Below are 20,190 nucleotides of genomic sequence, written 5' to 3'. Positions count from 1 at the left end.
AAGTAATTCTGATATGATTAATAACTAGTTTGGCACCTTTAGTCCTAGTTATACATTATACACTAGTCATGACTCATGATATTGCAATCAATTTGGTAAAAGTTAACGTTGTCCTCTTCAATTTTACTCTTAACCTTGATTCTTGAGCCGTTGATTAGAATGTGTACGAACAAATAAACTTGATTTATTATTCTTTTTGTTTAAATCAATCAGGTTTCATATCAGAACTGCATCATGCCAAAATCTTCAGCTGACGAGATAATCTTGAGTTACAACGATGCTGTGCTCAGACAGTCAGATTTAGGCATTCTCAACAATCCATATTATCTCAATGATCGTATCATCGAGTTTTATTTGAGTTATCTTTCAACAACATATCCATCAGAACACATCCTTTTGGTCCCACCTTCAATCGCTTTTTGGACGATGAACTGTCCCGACACCGACAGTCTCAAAGACTTTTTACAACCACTAAACCTACCTTCAAAGAAACTTATCATCTTCCCAATTAACGACAACGATGACATGGAATTAGCCGAAGGTGGCAGTCACTGGAGCTTACTCGCGTATGAGAAAACCGCCAATGTGTTCGTGCATCATGATAGTTTTAGGGGTGCTAATAGTAATCACGCAGAACGTCTTTACGAGAAGTTAGTTTTGTATTTGGGTGATGATGAAGCAAGTTATATTGAATATGGGTGTAGCCCGCAACAAGTTAATGGTTATGATTGTGGTTTGTATGTTTTAGTGATTGCGAAAGAGATATGTTGTTGGTTTGATAGCGGTGCACATGGAAACGGGGATTTATGGTTTGCTCGTGTGAAGGAGAATGTTACTCCGTCAACGGTTTCGAGTTTGCGTGTTGGGATTTTGGGGTTGATAGAGAATTTAAGAGGATTGAAATGATGTGTGTTTGCGCGTTGGGATTTATGAAGAATTGAAGATTTGGAGCTATACACGGTTCTATATTGTACTCAAATTGATTATTTTGTAATGTCTTTTAAAAAAGTTTTTAACCATGTTGGTAGAGCTCTATTGAACTTCTCTACAATTGTTATGTCTTTGGTATGTATAAGTTTTTACAGTTCAGAGTAATAATTCCTACTATAGTACCTTGTTTAAAGCTAGTAATGAATAATCAGGACTATACTTATTAGACCATTTTTTAATGGTGATGGTGAAAAGTGGCTTGTTAAGGGGTGGGGTGGGGTGCTTGGCGGGCATCTTGGTAAACTGAAGAATAATAATGAAGTGGTGTGTTGAGTGATGTGTTAAAATATGATTGGAAGTTGGATGAAATAGTGGATAAAAATTAAAAAATAAATAAATTCGACCAATCAAAATTGAGCACACCATTTCTCTTCCCTGTGTTCCAAGCGCCCACGCTACACTTCTAGTTAGGCGTGTTGGTAGCATACCAGCTGCGTTAATTATGGCCTAGGTGGTCAAATATCAAATAACACTAACGACCAGCAAATACACACTCAAAAGTTTATTGAATGGAACTAGGTAAATATAAGATTGAAATCTATCTATAGTTAATATTAAAATCATATAATGATGATGTCATTATTAGGTTAATTCTTTTGTTAAGAAAAAATCAAAAGAGAAAAATCTAAATATGGTGCGTAATGTCATTAATCTAAATAATTTTAAATTAAAATTAAGTTTTATTAATTAATTAATATTATTAAATTTTATTAATAATTATTTTAATTATTAAAATTAAATAATTTTGAATTATTTGAATTATTTATTTTGAATTGAGTACGAGAAAGTATAAAAGCTAGGCAGAAGGAAACTAATTTTAAATTTATATTTTAATTTACACTGTTAAAATAAAATGACAACTAATATTATCTCTTATGATTGAATGTGGATTGTTTAATATGCATTTTAGGTGTTTGATGAAATGTTTAGCTGACGGGTTTCTTAGTCGGACTGTGGTTCAACGGGTCATTAAATTAAATAACTATAACATTTACTTTCAATTAATACTTAAAACATATCATTAAACTGTTTTGTTTAAACAAATCCGTGATTCCACGAGTCATTTCACTAGTTAGCAGTTAGATTAGAAACAATTATTGTTCAGCAAAAAAGATCGAATTAATCTAGTTTATTAAAGTTGAATGTATGTGATTATTGAATCGTTGACCCATGAATGTAATTATTGAATAATGAATACTTGACCTATGAATGTAATTAGATTATTAAATAATTGACCCGCACCCGTTTGAGTATTAGGTATTGTTGTATTACGATTAAAAATAACAAATTTCTAACTGTAGCACTTAGGTTTGTTTTTAAAAAATATGAGAACGGAAGGCTAAATTTAAGGATTTATTGTAAAGTGTTAATTTTTCATATTATAATGTATTTTTTATATTTAAATTCAGTGGGTCAATTTATTTATAAAAATATGTAATTTTATATTGAAAATATTAACATTGCAGTAATACTTGACCATAAGCTTTAGAGTCATGGTTATCATTCTCCTAAAAAAAATTATACAACAAAAACAATACCCAATTCCATACATGTAGCGTATAAGGGAGGTGGGACTTAGACAATCATTCCTCTACCCTAGGACAAAGAGAGGTCATTTCACCACCCCGAGTGAAACACTCACAAGGGTAGAGAAAGTCCTCCCTCTCTATGTTCAACGGATAAAGAGATTGCTTCTAACGGACCTCCGGCCACAAAGATGAAAAAAAAAAAATTTGATAAATAAATAAATAACTCGTAAAAAGGAAAAGTCGACGCCATGAAAATGGTGGAACAAATTTCCATGGGCTTTAAGTGTTGCCTGGGATTCGATTTAGGCTCTAAGCTACAGTCAAGTCGCCAATAAGTAGACGCTTGCTGATGGCTCCCGAAACAGAGTCGTATCAAAAAAAAAAAAAAGTACCTTAGAGTGTTCTTCGGAGCACAAGGAGTATAAAGTAAAGCTGCCCTAAAGGGGCAAAAAACATTTATGTCCACATACAGATAAAAACACATCATAGCAAGCAAATCTAAAAAATAAACCTACAAACATACATAAAACCGTATCTACCCAAACCTACATAAACATACCAACGTACAATCATAGATACCTACCTACACGCATTCCTACATACGGGAAAACCTACGAACGCATACAAAGATAGAAAACATACATACATACAAATATACATACATCCAAACATAGAACCATACATACATACATACATATAAATATACAAACATGCAAATATACATACATACAATCCAAGGCATGCAGAAAAGCAAACAATCGTACATCCAAACAAACAAACATACATTAACCTGCGAACAAACATAAATACATACATACAAACACGAACATCCATACAAACACAGGGAAACCAACACGCCCAAACCTACACAAACCAAGCATGGGTCCATAAAAATAAAAAAAAATCGCACAACAAAAGAAAACATAAAAAAAAAAAAAAAAAAAAAAAAAAAAAAACAAACCAACAAAGAACATAGTGATAGAGGACACCCACACAGACCCACAAACACACAAACAAACCAAACAACCTACTCGTATATTCTAATTCTAGTCCTTCACTCAGCCCTAGGTCATGTCCTCGGTCAATAAAAGATCCTTCAAGTCGAGCTTTATTCTATCCTCCCACCTACGCGTAGGTATACCCCTTCTCCGTACGCCGTCAACCGTAAGTGCCTCGACCCTCCTAACAGGGGCAGTAGGAGGTCGTCTTCTGTGACGATCGCTCCAAATCCATATGGACGAACACGTCATTCATTGATTTCATTGCGAGGTATTTGACCTCTATATGATACGTTTTGTAAACATTGCATTCTTTTGAAAAGGCACACCATAAATGAATATTTAAATCAAAGGTTTTCGACATCTGATGATTTCTACATATAGACAATCACCATAAATAATAGTTTACAACAGTATTTCCGTTGACAATGCAGTCAAAATAAGATACATGGTGATGATTTGGTGAATGCAACGTTTCCTTGAAAAATATGTCATGTAAGACTCCATGCACATAGCTTGTCTAACATCTAAGCAAACAGCGAAAGACTTCTAGGGAACCTAAGAATAAACATGCTAACAAGTGTCAACACAAAGGTTGGTGAGTTCATAGTTTTAGTGTTTCGCATAATCTGTATATAAAAGTGGATCACAAGATTTCAGTTGTTTCATCCAGAAACGTTTATCAATAGATTCTACATAACAGAGCACCCTGGTAACTAAGCTTTAACGTTATAATGATAAATACCCCATTCGTTTTAATACACGCAAACCAACGTGTCCTAAACTCAAATAACACACGTCCGTTAAAAGGCTAGCGCTCTAGCTCGGACGGGGATGTCAAGCCCTATGGATCCATATACTGTTATTCGCGTCCACCAGTCCATATCCTATGCACTGGCAGTTACTAGTTACCAAAGCTAAGGGATTTTCGGTTTAAACTCAGCGTAGAATTTAGTTTGTACTTGTATCCATTGCGTTTAAAATAAAGTGCATGTATTCTCAGCCCAAAAATATATATTGCAAAAGCAATTAAAAAGGGAGCAAATGAAACTCACCTTAGCAGCATATAAAGTTGTTCACCAAAATGTGACCGAAACTCGGTATATCAAATAATCGTAGATCTCAACCTAGAGAACATATGTTGGTCAATAAATGTCTATCAAGCTAGGTCAGGTCATAGTGTATCACAATCCTAATGCTCGAGATCGACACACAAAAGTTATCCAAAGTCGTTTCAAAAAGTCAATTTTGACAGTTGTTTAACCAAACGAGACGTGTTTTATATAAGGATTCATTTACTCAGCTGGTAATATTCAAAAATCCATTTTATCAATCTCGTAAACAAGTTGTTTAAATCCTAATTGCAGATTCAAAAGTAATTTCAATTAACGTCAATTATAATTCAGTTGACCATATCTTTTGATTCGTTCTTCGAAACTATCCGATATCTAAATGAAAAGTTATTGATTTTTCGCCAGCTTTCCGAAAACATGTATATCATATACCTTTTACCAGTAATATATGTATTTAATTCGTGATTCATTATAAACTGTTTAACGACGAAATTTAGTATACAAGCATGTATAAATATATACACTCGAGCACTAGTATGTATACACTATTAATTTATAAAATATAAACTATAAATGCTTACGTATTAATATTGAGATTCAATATTGTAGAAAAGTATGTAGACGTAACGGAGATGATAAACACTAGGTTTGATTCATAAATATACCCCAGAACATTACCCATAACCTCCTTGGCAATAACCCACAATTTCCTTAGCTTTAGCTTGCTCGTAAACTCGTTTTGAAAGTGACACGCTCATAACCTCGTCGTAGTATTTTATGTATTAATATTAATAATAATAATAATAATAATAATAATAATAATAATAATAATAATAATAATAATAATAATAATAATAATAATAATAATAATAATAAGTTTAATATTAATAATCTTAATATTAATAATAATAATAATAATATAAATTATAAATATAATACAGTGTAATATAGATGGATATGTGTGTGTGCATTATGCCAGAACTCGATCGAATTTATAGACTTTTCCTGAAATCTGACCCCATGCGATCGCATGGGTTTTGTAGGTAAATGCCATGCGATCGCATGGCCCGTAAATCCAGCTCACATCTGTTTTAACTTCTAGTTTATCGACATATTAAATAAATATAAATATAATTTATATAATTTATATAATTAATTATATATTATATTAAATTCACGTGCATAGTTAATTTGTAATTTTTGTTCCGATAAGTCGTACGTTGTCACATGACTTATGTCCCGGTTTTGGTTTTTCGAACGTCCTTACGTACACTGAGAAAACTGGCACTTTACCTTTCGTGACTCGTACATTTGTCAAAATATAGACTTAACTATCCATAAATTATATCACTCGAAATATAACTTATACATTCGAGTGTTTTGGTCATTTACTTCTATAAATCATCGTCTCGTTATCTATCAAAGTAAATTTAATAATATTGTTTTAAATCAAAAAGTTTAATAACCAAGTTAATAATCATAAACACGTTTTAAGTACACATCGCAAGTTATTCATACAATTACAATTCCAACTTATCATATATGTTCAAATAGATATTTAAACCAATAAGTTTAATGTACGATATCAAACAATTAATACATTGTTACCTTTTCAAGTTATAGTATATATGTATCTATTTACATATAATTGTTCGCGAATCGTCGAGAACAACCGAAAGGTATTTGAATAGTTTAAAAATTTTGAGATTCAGTTTTACAGACTTTGCTTATCGTGTCGGAAATGTTAATCATACAAAGATTAAGTTTAAATTTGGTCAGAAATTTCCGGGTCATCACATCTTCTCACATGCCCAAACCATCGAAGCCGTTCTTCTCTAAGCTTGTCGATGATGCTTCTAACTTTCAGGTTCTCCCTAAAAACACTATTTGGAATCATATCTAACATGGTTTTACCACATGTCCACCTAAGCATCCTCATCTCTGCCACATCCATCCTCCTCTCTTGTGCTTTCGTCGTTGGCCAACACTCTGATCTGTATAACATGGCAGGTCTAATTGCCACCTTGAAGAATTTCCCTTTCAGCTTAAGGGGGATCTTCTTGTCGCATAAGACTCCAGTCGCTGCTCTCCACTTCACTCACCCTACCTTAATTCGGTGTGACACGTCTTCATCTATCCTCCCTAATTTGTGGAGCACCGAGCCCAGGTATCTAAACGAAGTTTGTGGATGCTATATTTGGTCTCCAATGCAGATGTTCACTCCATCACTTAGATCATCATCATTCCTATCAAAATCGCAACTAAGATATTCCGTCTTATGTCTACTAATGTGTAGGCCATTACTTTCTAAGGCCATCCTCCATTGCTCTAGTCTTCTATTAAGCTTCTCTTTAGAATCCGAAACAAGCACAATATCATCGGCAAAAATCAGGCACCAAGGGATGCACTCTTGTATCCCTCGAGAAAGTTCATTAAGGATCAAAGCGAATAGAAAAGGGCTAAGGGCCGATCCCTGATGCAGGCCTACTTCTATTGGGAAGACTTCAGTATTTCCCACCAGTGTACGAACACAAGACTTCGCCCCTTCGTACATATCTCTAATAACATTAATTAACCTACTCGAGATACTTCTATCCTTAAGGGTCTTCCAAATCAAGTTTCGTGGCACGCAATCGTAGGCCTTTTCCAGGTCCAAGAAAATCATCTCTAGGTTCTTTTGCTTTTCTCTATACTTCTCCATAAGGTTCCTAATAATATGAATTGCCTCTATCGAAGAGTGCTTTGGTATGAAACCAAATTGGTTCTCCGAAACATTGGTTTCGCGTCGAAGTCTAGTCTCAATCACTTTCTCCCAAAGCTTCATAGTATGACTAAGTAATTTTATGCCTCTATAGTTACCGCAACATTGAGCATCCCCCTAGTTCTTATAGATGGGAATAGTCTCGCTCAGTCTCCATTTCATAGGTATTTTAGAGCTTCGAAACGTCTTGTTAAAAAGGCAAGTCAACCACTTAACACCAGCGTCGCCAAGGCACTGCCACGCCTCAATAGGGATCTGATCCAGTCCCACTGATTTATTTCTCCCCATCTTTCGTAGTGCCAATCTTACTTCCTCTTGGCTAATACTCTCGCAATCCATGTCGTTATGGGATTGTTCTATATCAGCGTCTTATAAGTCCTCGTGGTGCTCTGGTCTTCCCCCTACGAAGAGGGATGAGAAATACTCTTCCCATCTTTTACTAATTTCGTCTTCCTTTACTAAAGTTTGACCAGCTTCATTTTTGATGAACTTGATGTTATCAAGATCCTTGCGTCTTCATTCCCTAGCTTTGGCTATCCTGTAAATATCATTAGCTCCCTCTTTGGAGTCAAGTTTCTTATACAGATCTTCATATGCCTTATCTTTTGCTTGGGCTACAGCCTTCTTAGCTTCTCTTTTGGCTTCTTTATATCTCTCTTCCACCCTAATTCTATCCGTCGGAGTCCCCTCCCCACAAGTGATGAGCTCCCTAAACCTTAGTTGCTTAAGCGCAACTTTGCTTTGAACCTCGTCGCTGAACCACCATGATTCTCTAACAGCCCTATTACCTCTAGATGTACCTACAGCCACACCTAAGGCTTCCTTGGCTACCTCTCTAATGGTAGACGCCAGATAGTTCCACATCTGATCTGCGTCATCATTGGATACCATTTCCAATTCTGCATCAACTCTACCTACAACCGATATTTTAAAGGTCTTTGCCTTCTCTCCGTTCAACTTCTTCCACAAGATCTTAGGTTGGACTTGTCTCACACTCTTGGTGGCCCGTCTCTGGAGAACCAAATCCATGACCAACAGTCTGTGCTTCACTCAGCCCTAGGTCATGTCCTCGGTCAATAAAAGATCCTTCAAGTCGAGCTTTATTCTATCCTCCCACCTACGCGTAGGTATACCCCTTATCCGTACACCGTCAACCGTAAGTGCCTCGACCCTCCTAACAGGGGCAGTAGGAGGTCGTCTTCTGTGACGATCGCTCCAAAACCATATGGACGAACACGTCATTCATTGATTTCATTGCGAGGTATTTGACCTCTATATGATACGTTTTATAAACATTGCATTCTTTTGAAAAGGCACACCATAAATGATTATTTAAATCAAAGGTTTTCGACATCTGATGATTTCTACATATAGACAATCACCATAAATAATAGTTTACAACAGTATTTCCGTTCACAATGCAGTCAAAATAAGATACATGGTGATGATTTGGTGAATGCAACGTTTCCTTGAAAAATATGTCATGTAAGACTCCATGCACATAGCTTGTCTAACATCTAAGCAAACAGCGGAAGACTTCTAGGGAACCTAAGAATAAACATGCTAACAAGTGTCAACACAAAGGTTGGTGAGTTCATAGTTTTAGTGTTTCGCATAATCTGTATATAAAAGTGGATCACAAGATTTCAGTTGTTTTATCCAGAAACGTTTATCAATAGATTCTACATAACAGAGCACCCTGGTAACTAAGCTTTAACGTTATAATGATAAATACCCCATTCGTTTTAATACACGCAAACCAACGTGTCCTAAACTCAAATAACACACGTCCGTTAAAAGGCTAGCGCTCTAGCTCGGACGGGGATGTCAAGCCCTATGGATCCATATACTGTTATTCGCGTCCACCAGTCCATATCCTATGCACTGGCAGTTACTAGTTACCAAAGCTAAGGGATTTTCGGTTTAAACTCAGCGTAGAATTTAGTTTGTACTTGTATCCATTGCGTTTAAAATAAAGTGCATGTATTCTCAGCCCAAAAATATATATTGCAAAAGCAATTAAAAAGGGAGCAAATGAAACTCACCTTAGCAGCATATAAAGTTGTTCACCAAAATGTGACCGAAACTCGGTATATCAAATAATCGTAGATCTCAACCTAGAGAACATATGTTGGTCAATAAATGTCTATCAAGCTAGGTCAGGTCATAGTGTATCACAATCCTAATGCTCGAGATCGACACACAAAAGTTATCCAAAGTCGTTTCAAAAAGTCAATTTTGACAGTTGTTTAACCAAACGAGACGTGTTTTATATAAGGATTCATTTACTCAGCTGGTAATATTCAAAAATCCATTTTATCAATCTCGTAAACAAGTTGTTTAAATCCTAATTGCAGATTCAAAAGTAATTTCAATTAACGTCAATTATAATTCAGTTGACCATATCTTTTGATTCGTTCTTCGAAACTATCCGATATCTAAATGAAAAGTTATTGATTTTTCGCCAGCTTTCCGAAAACATGTATATCATATACCTTTTACCAGTAATATATGTATTTAATTCGTGATTCATTATAAACTGTTTAACGACGAAATTTAGTATACAAGCATGTATAAATATATACACTCGAGCACTCTTATGTATACACTATTAATTTATAAAATATAAAATATAAATGCTTACGTATTAATATTGAGATTCAATATTGTAGAAAAGTATGTAGACGTAACGGAGATGATAAATACTAGGTTTGATTCATAAATATACCCCCGAACATTACCCATAACCTCCTTGGCAATAACCCATAATTTCCTTAGCTTTAGCTTGCTCGTAAACTCGTTTTGAAAGTGACACGCTCATAACCTCGTCGTAGTATTTTATGTATTAATATTAATAATAATAATAATAATAATAATAATAATAATAATAATAATAATAATAATAATAATAATAATAATAATAATAATAATAATAATAATAATAATAATAAGTTTAATATTAATAATCTTAATATTAATAATAATAATAATAATATAAATTATAAATATAATACAGTGTAATATAGATGGATATGTGTGTGTGCATTATGCCAGAACTCGATCGAATTTATAGACTTTTCCTGAAATCTGACCCCATGCGATCGCATGGGTTTTGTAGGTAAATGCCATGCGATCGCATGGCCCGTAAATCCAGCTCACATCTGTTTTAACTTCTAGTTTATCGACATATTAAATAAATATAAATATAATTTATATAATTAATTATATATTATATTAAATTCACGTGCATAGTTGATTTGTAATTTTTGTTCCGATAAGTCGTACGTTGTCACATGACTTATGTCCCGGTTTCGGTTTTTCGAACGTCCTTACGTACACTGAGAAAACTGGCACTTTACCTTTCGTGACTCGTACATTTGTCAAAATATAGACTTAACTATCCATAAATTATATCACTCAAAATATAACTTATACATTCGAGTGTTTTGGTCATTTACTTCTATAAATCATCGTCTCGTTATCTATCAAAGTAAATTTAATAATATTGTTTTAAATCAAAACGTTTAATAACCAAGTTAATAATCATAAACACGTTTTAAGTACACATCGCAAGTTATTCATACAATTACAATTCCAACTTATCATATATGTTCAAATAGATATTTAAACCAATAAGTTTAATGTACGGTATCAAACAATTAATACATTGTTACCTTTTCAAGCTATAGTATATATGTATCTATTTACATATAATTGTTCGCGAATCGTCGAGAACAACCGAAAGGTATTTGAATAGATTAAAAATTTTGAGATTCAGTTTTACAGATTTTGCTTATCGTGTCGGAAATGTTAATCATACAAAGATTAAGTTTAAATTTGGTCAGAAATTTCCGGGTCATCACATCTTCTCACATGCCCAAAGCATCGAAGCCGTTCTTCTCTAAGCTTGTCGATGATGCTTCTAACTTTCAGGTTCTCCCTAAAAACACTATTTGGAATCATATCTAACATGGTTTTACCACATGTCCACCTAAGCATCCTCATCTCTGCCACATCCATCCTCCTCTCTTGTGCTTTCGTCGTTGGCCAACACTCCGATCTGTATAACATGGCAGGTCTAATTGCCACCTTGAAGAATTTTCCTTTCAGCTTAAGGGGGATCTTCTTGTCGCATAAGACTCCAGTCGCTGCTCTCCACTTCACTCACCCTACCTTAATTCGGTGTGACACGTCTTCATCTATCCTCCCCAATTTGTGGAGCACCGAGCCCAGGTATCTAAACGAAGTTTGTGGATGCTAGATTTGGTCTCCAATGCAGATGTTCACTCCATCACTTAGATCATCATCATTCCTATCAAAATCGCAACTAAGATATTCCGTCTTATGTCTACTAATGTGTAGGCCATTACTTTCTAAGGCCATCCTCCATTGCTCTAGTCTTCTATTAAGCTTCTCTTTAGAATCCGAAACAAGCACAATATCATCGGCAAAAATCAGGCACCAAGGGATGCACTCTTGTATCCCTCGAGAAAGTTCATCAAGGATCAAAGCGAATAGAAAAGGGCTAAGGGCCAATCCCTGATGCAGGCCTACTTCTATTGGGAAGACTTCAGTATTTACCACCAGTGTACGAACACAAGACTTCGCCCCTTCGTACATATCTCTAATAACATTAATTAACCTACTCAAGATACTTCTATCCTTAAGGGTCTTCCAAATCAAGTTTCGTGGCACGCAATCGTAGGCCTTTTCCAGGTCCAAGAAAATCATCTCTAGGTTCTTTTGCTTTTCTCTATACTTCTCCATAAGGTTCCTAATAATATGAATTGCCTCTATCGAAGAGCGCTTTGGTATGAAACCAAATTGGTTCTCCGAAACATTGGTTTCGCATCGAAGTCTAGTCTCAATCACTTTCTCCCAAAGCTTCATAGTATGACTAAGTAATTTTATGCCTCTATAGTTACCACAACATTGAGCATCCCCCTAGTTCTTATAGATGGGAATAGTCTCGCTCAGTCTCCATTTCATAGGTATTTTAGAGCTTCGAAACGTCTTGTTAAAAATGCAAGTCAACCACTTAACACCAGCGTCGCCAAGGCACCGCCACGCCTCAATAGGGATCTGATCCAGTCCCACTGATTTATTTCTCCCCATCTTTCGTAGTGCCAATCTTACTTCCTCTTGGCTAATACTCTCGCAATCCATGTCGTTATGGGATTGTTCTATATCAGCGTCTTGTAAGTCCTCGTGGTGCTCTGGTCTTCCCCCTACGAAGAGGGATGAGAAATACTCTTCCCATCTTTTACTAATTTCGTCTTCCTTTACTAAAGTTTGACCAGCTTCATTTTTGATGAACTTGATGTTATCAAGATCCTTGCGTCTTCGTTCCCTAGCTTTGGCTATCCTATAAATATCATTAGCTCCCTCTTTGGAGTCAAGTTTCTTATATAGATCTTCATATGCCTTATCTTTTGCTTGGGCTACAGCCTTCTTAGCTTTTCTTTTGGCTTCTTTATATCTCTCTTCCGCCCTAATTCTATCCGTCGGAGTCCCCTCCCCACAAGTGATGAGCTCCCTAAACCTTAGTTGCTTAAGCGCAACTTTGCTTTGAACCTCGTCGCTGAACCACCATGACTCTCTAACAGCCCTATTGCCTCTAGATGTACCTACAGCCACACCTAAGGCTTCCTTGGCTACCTCTCTAATGGTAGACGCCAGATAGTTCCACATCTGATCTGCGTCATCATTGGATACCATTTCCAATTCTGCATCAACTCTACCTACAACCGATATTTTAAAGGTCTTTGCCTTCTCTCCGTTCAACTTCTTCCACAAGATCTTAGGTTGGACTTGTCTCACACTCTTGGTGGCCCGTCTCTGGAGAACCAAATCCATGACCAACAGTCTGTGCTGGGAGGAGCATGTCAAGGCAGTCAGGACCTTACAGTCTCCACAAGTCCTAAGATCCCATTTGCGAATTAACAGATAGTCAATCTGGGTACTAGGACCCCCGCTATGAAAAGTTGCTAACTGAGCATCCCGCTTCTTGAAAAATGAATTCACAACTGCCAAATCGTGGGCAACAGTAAATTCAAGAATAGAGAGTTGTGACGATCGCTCCAAATCCATATGGACGGACACGTCATTCATCGATTTCATTGCGAGGTATTTGACCTCTATATGATACGTTTTGTAAATATTGCATTCTTTTGAAAAGGCACACCATAAATGAATATTTAAATCAAAGGTTTTCAACATATGATGATTTCTACATATAGACAATCACCTAAAATAATGGTTTACAATAGTACTTTCGTTGACAATGCAGTCAAAATAAGATACATGGTGATGATTTGGTGAATGCAACGTTTCCTTGAAAAATATGCCATGTAAGACTTCATGCACATAGCTTGTCTAACATATAAGCAAACAGCGGAAGATTTCTAGGAAACCTGAGAATAAACATGCTAACAAGTGTCAACACAAAGGTTGGTGAGTTCATAGTTTTAATGTTGCGCATAATCTGTATATAAAGGTGGATCACAAGATTTCAGTTGTTTCATCCGAAACGTTTATCAAATTATTCTACGAAATTGAGCACCCTGGTAACTAAACTTAACGTATATATAATTTGTACCCTTTGTATAATCATCTTAATAATACACGTAAACCAACGTGTACGCTTCTCAAATAGCATACGTCCGTTAAAAGGCTAGTGCTCTAGCTCGGACGGGGATATCAAGCCCTATGGATCCATATATAACTACTCGCGCCCACCAGTTCTTATAACCGGCAGTTACTAGTTACCAAAGCTAAGGGATTTTCGGTTCAAACTCGGTGTAGAATTTAGTATGTACTTGTATCCATTGCGTTTAAATAAAGTGCATGTATTCTCAGCTCAAAAATGTATATTGCAAAAGCAATTAAAAAGGGAGCAAATGAAACTCACCTTAGCAGCACATAAAGTTGTTCATCGTAATGTGACCGAAACTCGGATTACCAAATAATCATAGATCTCAACCTAGAGAACATATGTTGGTAAATAAATGTCTATCAAGCTAGGTCAGGTCATAGTGTATCACAATCCTAATGCTCGAGATCGACATACAATAGTTATCCACAGTCATTTCAAAAAGTCAATTTTGACAGTTGCTTAACAAAACGAGACGTGCTTTATATAAGGATTCATTTACTCGGTTGGTAATATATAAAAGTTCACTTTATCAGTCTCGTAAACAAGTTGTTTAAATCTTAATTGCAGATTCAAAAGCAATTTCAATTAACGTCAATCATAATTCAGTTGATCATATCTTTTAATCCGTTCGTCGAAACTATTCGATATCTAAATGAAAAATTATTGATTTTTCGCCAGCTTTCCAAAAACATGTATATCATATACCTTTTACCAGTAATATATGTATTTAATTAGTGATTCATTATAAACTGTTTAACGATGAAATTTAGCATACAAGCATATATAAATATATATACTCGAGCACTAGACATGGATACATAATTAATATATAAAAGATAAGATATGAGTGCTTACGTATCAGTATTGAGATTCAATATTGTAGGAAAGTACGTAGACGTAACGGAGATGATAAACACTACGTTTGATTCACAAATATACCCCCGAACATTACCCATAACCTCCTTGGCAATAACCCATAATTTCCTTAGCTCTATCCCGCTTGAAAACCATTTTGAAAGTGACACGCTCATAACCTCGTCGTAGTATTTTATGTATAATACTAATTAATAATATTAATAATAATAAGATTAATAATAATATTAATCTTAATAATAATGATAATAATAATAATAATAATAATAATAATAATAATAATAATAATAATAATAAATAAAATAAATACGGAGTAATATATGATTTGGAGAAAGAGTGTGAAAACTGAGCAATTTATAGAACCTTTTCTGAAAAAGTACCCCATGCGATCGCATGGGATTTGTGCTTCAAGGCCATGCGATCGCATGGCACCCTGGGACAGCTCACAAATTTTTAACTTCTTGTTTGTCGACATAATTTTATATTATATATATATAATATATTTAATTTATATAATTAATTATATATTATATTAAATTCACATGCATAGTTGACTTGTAACTTTTGTTCTGATAATTCGTACGTCATCACTCGACTTATGTCCCGGTTTCGGTTTTTCAAATGTCCTTTCGTACGATGAGAAAACTTGCATTTTACGTTTCGTGTCACATACCTTTGTCAAAATATAGCCTTAAATTATCCCTAAACTATACCACTCAAAGTATATCTTAAACTTTCGAGTGTTTTGGTCATTTACTTCTATAAATCATTGTCTCGCTATTTGTTGATATATATATATAATAACAAATCGTTTTATGACCAAGTTAATATATATTTTCAACATTCATAAACACGTTTTAAATATACGTCGCAAGTTATTCATACAATTAATATTCCAACTTATCATATATATTCAAATAAATATTTAAACAATAAGTTTAATGTACGGTATTAAACAATTAATACATTGTTATGTTTTCAAGTTATAGTATATATATATATATATATATATATATATATATATATATATATATATATATATATATATATATATATATATATATATATATATATATATATATATGTATATGTATCTATATACATATAATTATTCGCGAATCGTCGAGAACAACCGAAAGGTATTTGAATAGTTCAAAAATTTTGAGATTCAGTTTTACAGACTTTGCTAATTGTGTCGGAAATGTTAATCATACAAAGATTAAGTTTAAATTTGGTCAGAAATTTCCGGGTCATCACAGTACCTACCCGTTAAAGAAATTTCGTCCCGAAATTTGAGTGAGGTCGTCATGACTAACAATAAAAATGTTTTCATGCCGTATATGTGTTGATAAATAGAATTTTATCACCGTTAAATAATATGGATAAAACAATCCTATTTTTCGAAGCATATGAGAGAAGTTATCGTAAAAAAGTGAAATGAAGAATAGAGATTCATCTTAACTCTTGACGTATTAACGATTGATTTTCGTAATTTAAGGAATAGAAAATCTTCATAATCTAAATAAGATTTGATTCTTCGAAATTTAAGGAAATTAAGATTTCTTTTGATTAACTGCGTAATTTGCCTCGATTGCTATGTTTGATATTTCGCTATAAATTGACCTCTTCCGTTTCATTATTTTCATCACTCTTACATCTTCTTCCTCATTTCCTATTTTTAAAAGATTGTAAAAATGCTTCATCCAGTTCTGATTCTTGATATACTCCTAACTTTCATATCTGTCATTCTTCTTTTTCATCTACCACCGGAGGAAGTTATTTTCTTCTACCATTACCTTGGGGTTATAGTGTTTTTCATTCTCCCGTATCTTTATATTGCTATACGCATTGATATACACGGTTTGTAATTTGTGGGTGGTTATTGGGTTTTATATCTTTCCTTATATTTCGATGTCTCTGCTTCTGTCTTTCCATAATTATTGACATCCACAGTTAATACTCTCTCCAATTTACTGTGATTTATACTCCCATTGATATTTTGAAGCTTCATGCTTTTGTTTTATCTTCTCGACTTTAAATCAAGCGAATACTGGTCCAGAATTCGTAGGTATGAATTTCGGAATGAACATAATTAATGTTCTAAAAAAAACGGTAATAGCACAATCTGACTTATCAAATTACCAGAATACCTCGAAAAAGACCGAATCATTAAGAAAATATTTTCTTGATAGTTTAGAGGTTAAATAGAATGAAAGAGTTATGTAACATGGTTTATAATGAGGGTATGATCTGTGAACCTTTATCACGTTCCATTAGAAACTCAGCATGACCTACTGTAATATAATCACGTTGATCAAATGTCATTATATTATACTAACTCATGCTTCAGTTCCCAACACTGCTTCAAAAATATTCATATTTTAAACTCGAAGGTTTCAGAATTTAGAAACTAAAATAGTTTCTTTTATGATGTTACACAGATATCGCAAGGAGAAAATTGATTTTCGATAAGAATGATTATGGAATTATCTCCAGAAATATGGAGGATATTTATAATGAAAGATACGATGATATCTTAGAATTTCTAATATCAGAGGTTGATGAAGAATATTGTCTGCAAGGGTTTAGATTCGGAAGCAAGGTATTCGTTAATGGCTTCAGCAGATACTGAATAATTTGGATTCTTTGAAGGCAGGTTTAGTCTTTGTGATTTATCCACAGCCTCCTTCATACTTTGCTCAATCCGTTTTTCAGTTCCAAACCTTCTCTATTTCTGAGCTTTGCCAACACACTATTCTTTATCATCAAACTTTTAGCTGTTAAGGTAATTTACAGTTTTTGCTGCTTCATCAGCATTCAAAGTTATCATAACCGAATCGTTGGTTATCAATCCGAGGTGTTTTCAAAAGTTTGAAGGGTTTGAATGAAGATTGTAATTGTCAAGATACATATGATGTTCTAGAATTTTGAACGATACAAAATTTTTTTCTTCCTGGTTTTATGAATAGAAGTGATGTTCTAGCACAGTTTTGAAGTCAAAGTATAGCATTTGAAAGATGTAAGAATCTAAGAGTGATGTTTTCTGTTAAATCTTGGCTTGGATTCTGATTATTCAAAATCAGAATATGTAATTGAATTTGTATGGAAACGATTGTATATCGCTGTGAGCATAGTTAATAATTTTTGAATCAAAGTTGAAGAATGCATAGTATAACATATTAATTGTGAACTTATATATTTTCCGAGTATTACCTACCCGTTAAAGATTTCACAATTAATACTTTGTACAAAAGAATTTTTTTTACCGTCTTTATGAAAATATATGTATGTATATTTTCTTCAGATGTAATACAGATTTGATGAGTTAATATCATATTAAGCTCATTTGATTTTTGAATTGAATGAATAATCTCTAAAACATTAAGGATTACATAATCTTCGCGGAGTATTTCACTAATGAAATCAATACTTCATTATTTATTCTTATTCCTCGGTGAAGGATGTTGATGCTCGTGGAATTCTTATGAACTTCATAAGATATAAATGATGTTTTCTAGAAAGTTTCGAGTACATCGAAGATAAAAGTGTAAAATCAAACATGTAATTGATTAATACACTAAGTTCATTATGAAATGGAATTCATTGAGTTGAAACAGATATTTGTAGTTAACGATGGTTAAGTTGTTAACGAAGGATGTACATCATAGCATATTAGTAATATGAATTAACCAAGTAGTATTTACCCCTTAAAATTCACACGTAATAGCTTAGTATATAAAGATTCACGATGGTTTTAAAATTTATATATATAAGATATACATATAAATTCTTTAGATGAATTGAGTTATTACTTCATAACTCATTGATACAATATACTCATTGTTGACTCGTAATGATGTCCACGGTGCTTTCTTGAACTGACGGAGCTTGTGATGATAGAGGTGCTACTGATTCTGACGATGTTGACAGCACTGACTGTGCTGGTGAGGCTAAGGGTACTGTTGATGCTGTTGGTAAAACAAGTCTAACTTGTATCTTACACCATTCGGATAAGGGTTTCTACTCTATCTGATTTAGGGTTAAGGCTAGAATAGATAATCTCTAAACTTTAGAAATTACATAATCGCTGTAGAATGTTTCTCCGATGAAGTTATGAATCCATACTTCATCGTTTGTCGTTGCTGGTACTTCTTGGTACCTATGGTGCGTATGATGTTGATATCCTAGGTACAAATTGTGATGTTGAGGCGTGTGATGCGGATGTGGTTGTTGGTGGTGGTAATGATCCTGTTGGTGTGGATGATGGTGGTACCGGTTATGCTGCGGGTGCAGCTGCTGGTGTTCATAACCCTTGCACCATATTCTCCAAAGCCACTACCCGAGCACGAAGCTCGTTGACTTCTTCTATTATACCGGGATGATTGGTGGTTCAGACGATCGGATAAATAAGATTTATAATATGGGATAGTATATAATCATGATGAGATACTCTGGAAATGAGAGAGAAAATAGTATTACGAATAGGTTCGCCGGTAAGTGCTTCAGGTTCTTCGCCAAGAGGTGAATGTGGTGGATGGAAGGGATCACCTTCTTCTTGTCTCCAATGATTAAGTAGGCTACGAACCCATCCCCTATTCATCCAGAATAGGTGATGGCTGATTGGTTGATCCATTCCGGTTATACTTTCTTCAGAGTTCAGGTGAATATCCATATCGGAATAGCTGTCGGAATTTAAGGAATTTGAACTAGATACGGGATCCATCTTGTATAATTAGAGAGATGATTTTTGATATGAAATAGATTATAGAATTTGATTGGTACTCTTCAATACATAATTTACATATGTATATATAATACCAAAATTTCGTAAATTACGGAAAAATTTTCGGAAGATGGCAGTCAAAGTTTACTGTAATAGATATGCCAAGATATGAATTTTGTCTATACACTATCTATGCAATCAATGCAATAAGACGCGTTTAGACTTAAGATGATAGACAGGTAATTTCTGACAAGAAATGATAAGCAAAACTTTTGACATGCAGAAACAGTCGAAGTCCAGACTTACTAATGCATCCTAACAACTATCAGTTAGACACACTTATGCAAGACTTGGTTCACTAGGACCAACGCTCTGATACCAACTGTGACTATCGCTCCAAATCCATATGGACGGACACGTCATTCATCGATTTCATTGCGAGGTATTTGACCTCTATATGATACGTTTTGTAAATATTTCATTCTTTTGAAAAGGCACACCATAAATGAATATTTAAATCAAAGGTTTTCAACATATGATGATTTCTACATATAGACAATCACCTAAAATAATGGTTTACAATAGTAC

General features: G+C 34.3%; 3 protein-coding genes across 3 annotated transcripts; 1 reads left to right on the top strand and 2 right to left on the bottom strand.

Moving 5' to 3' along the window:
- The first annotated feature begins 234 nt into the window (after window positions 1-234).
- LOC139855728 (NEDD8-specific protease 1) lies at window positions 235-1,108 on the top strand. The gene has a single exon (XM_071844980.1). The coding sequence runs from the start codon at window positions 235-237 to the stop codon at window positions 904-906; it is 672 nt and encodes a 223-aa protein (XP_071701081.1). The 3' UTR covers window positions 907-1,108.
- A 6,759-nt stretch (window positions 1,109-7,867) lies between these two features.
- Window positions 7,868-8,380, bottom strand: LOC139854875 (uncharacterized). Its single transcript, XM_071844150.1, has one exon. The coding sequence runs from the start codon at window positions 8,378-8,380 to the stop codon at window positions 7,868-7,870; it is 513 nt and encodes a 170-aa protein (XP_071700251.1).
- Window positions 8,381-12,295: 3,915 nt separating this feature from the next.
- LOC139854874 (uncharacterized) lies at window positions 12,296-13,441 on the bottom strand. Its single transcript, XM_071844149.1, has one exon. The coding sequence runs from the start codon at window positions 13,439-13,441 to the stop codon at window positions 12,296-12,298; it is 1,146 nt and encodes a 381-aa protein (XP_071700250.1).
- Window positions 13,442-20,190: the final 6,749 nt, after the last annotated feature.

Source organism: Rutidosis leptorrhynchoides, chromosome 6 (assembly GCF_046630445.1).
Source record: "Rutidosis leptorrhynchoides isolate AG116_Rl617_1_P2 chromosome 6, CSIRO_AGI_Rlap_v1, whole genome shotgun sequence".
NCBI lineage: Eukaryota > Viridiplantae > Streptophyta > Magnoliopsida > Asterales > Asteraceae > Rutidosis > Rutidosis leptorrhynchoides.
This window is presented reverse-complemented; position numbering and strand designations above follow the sequence as displayed.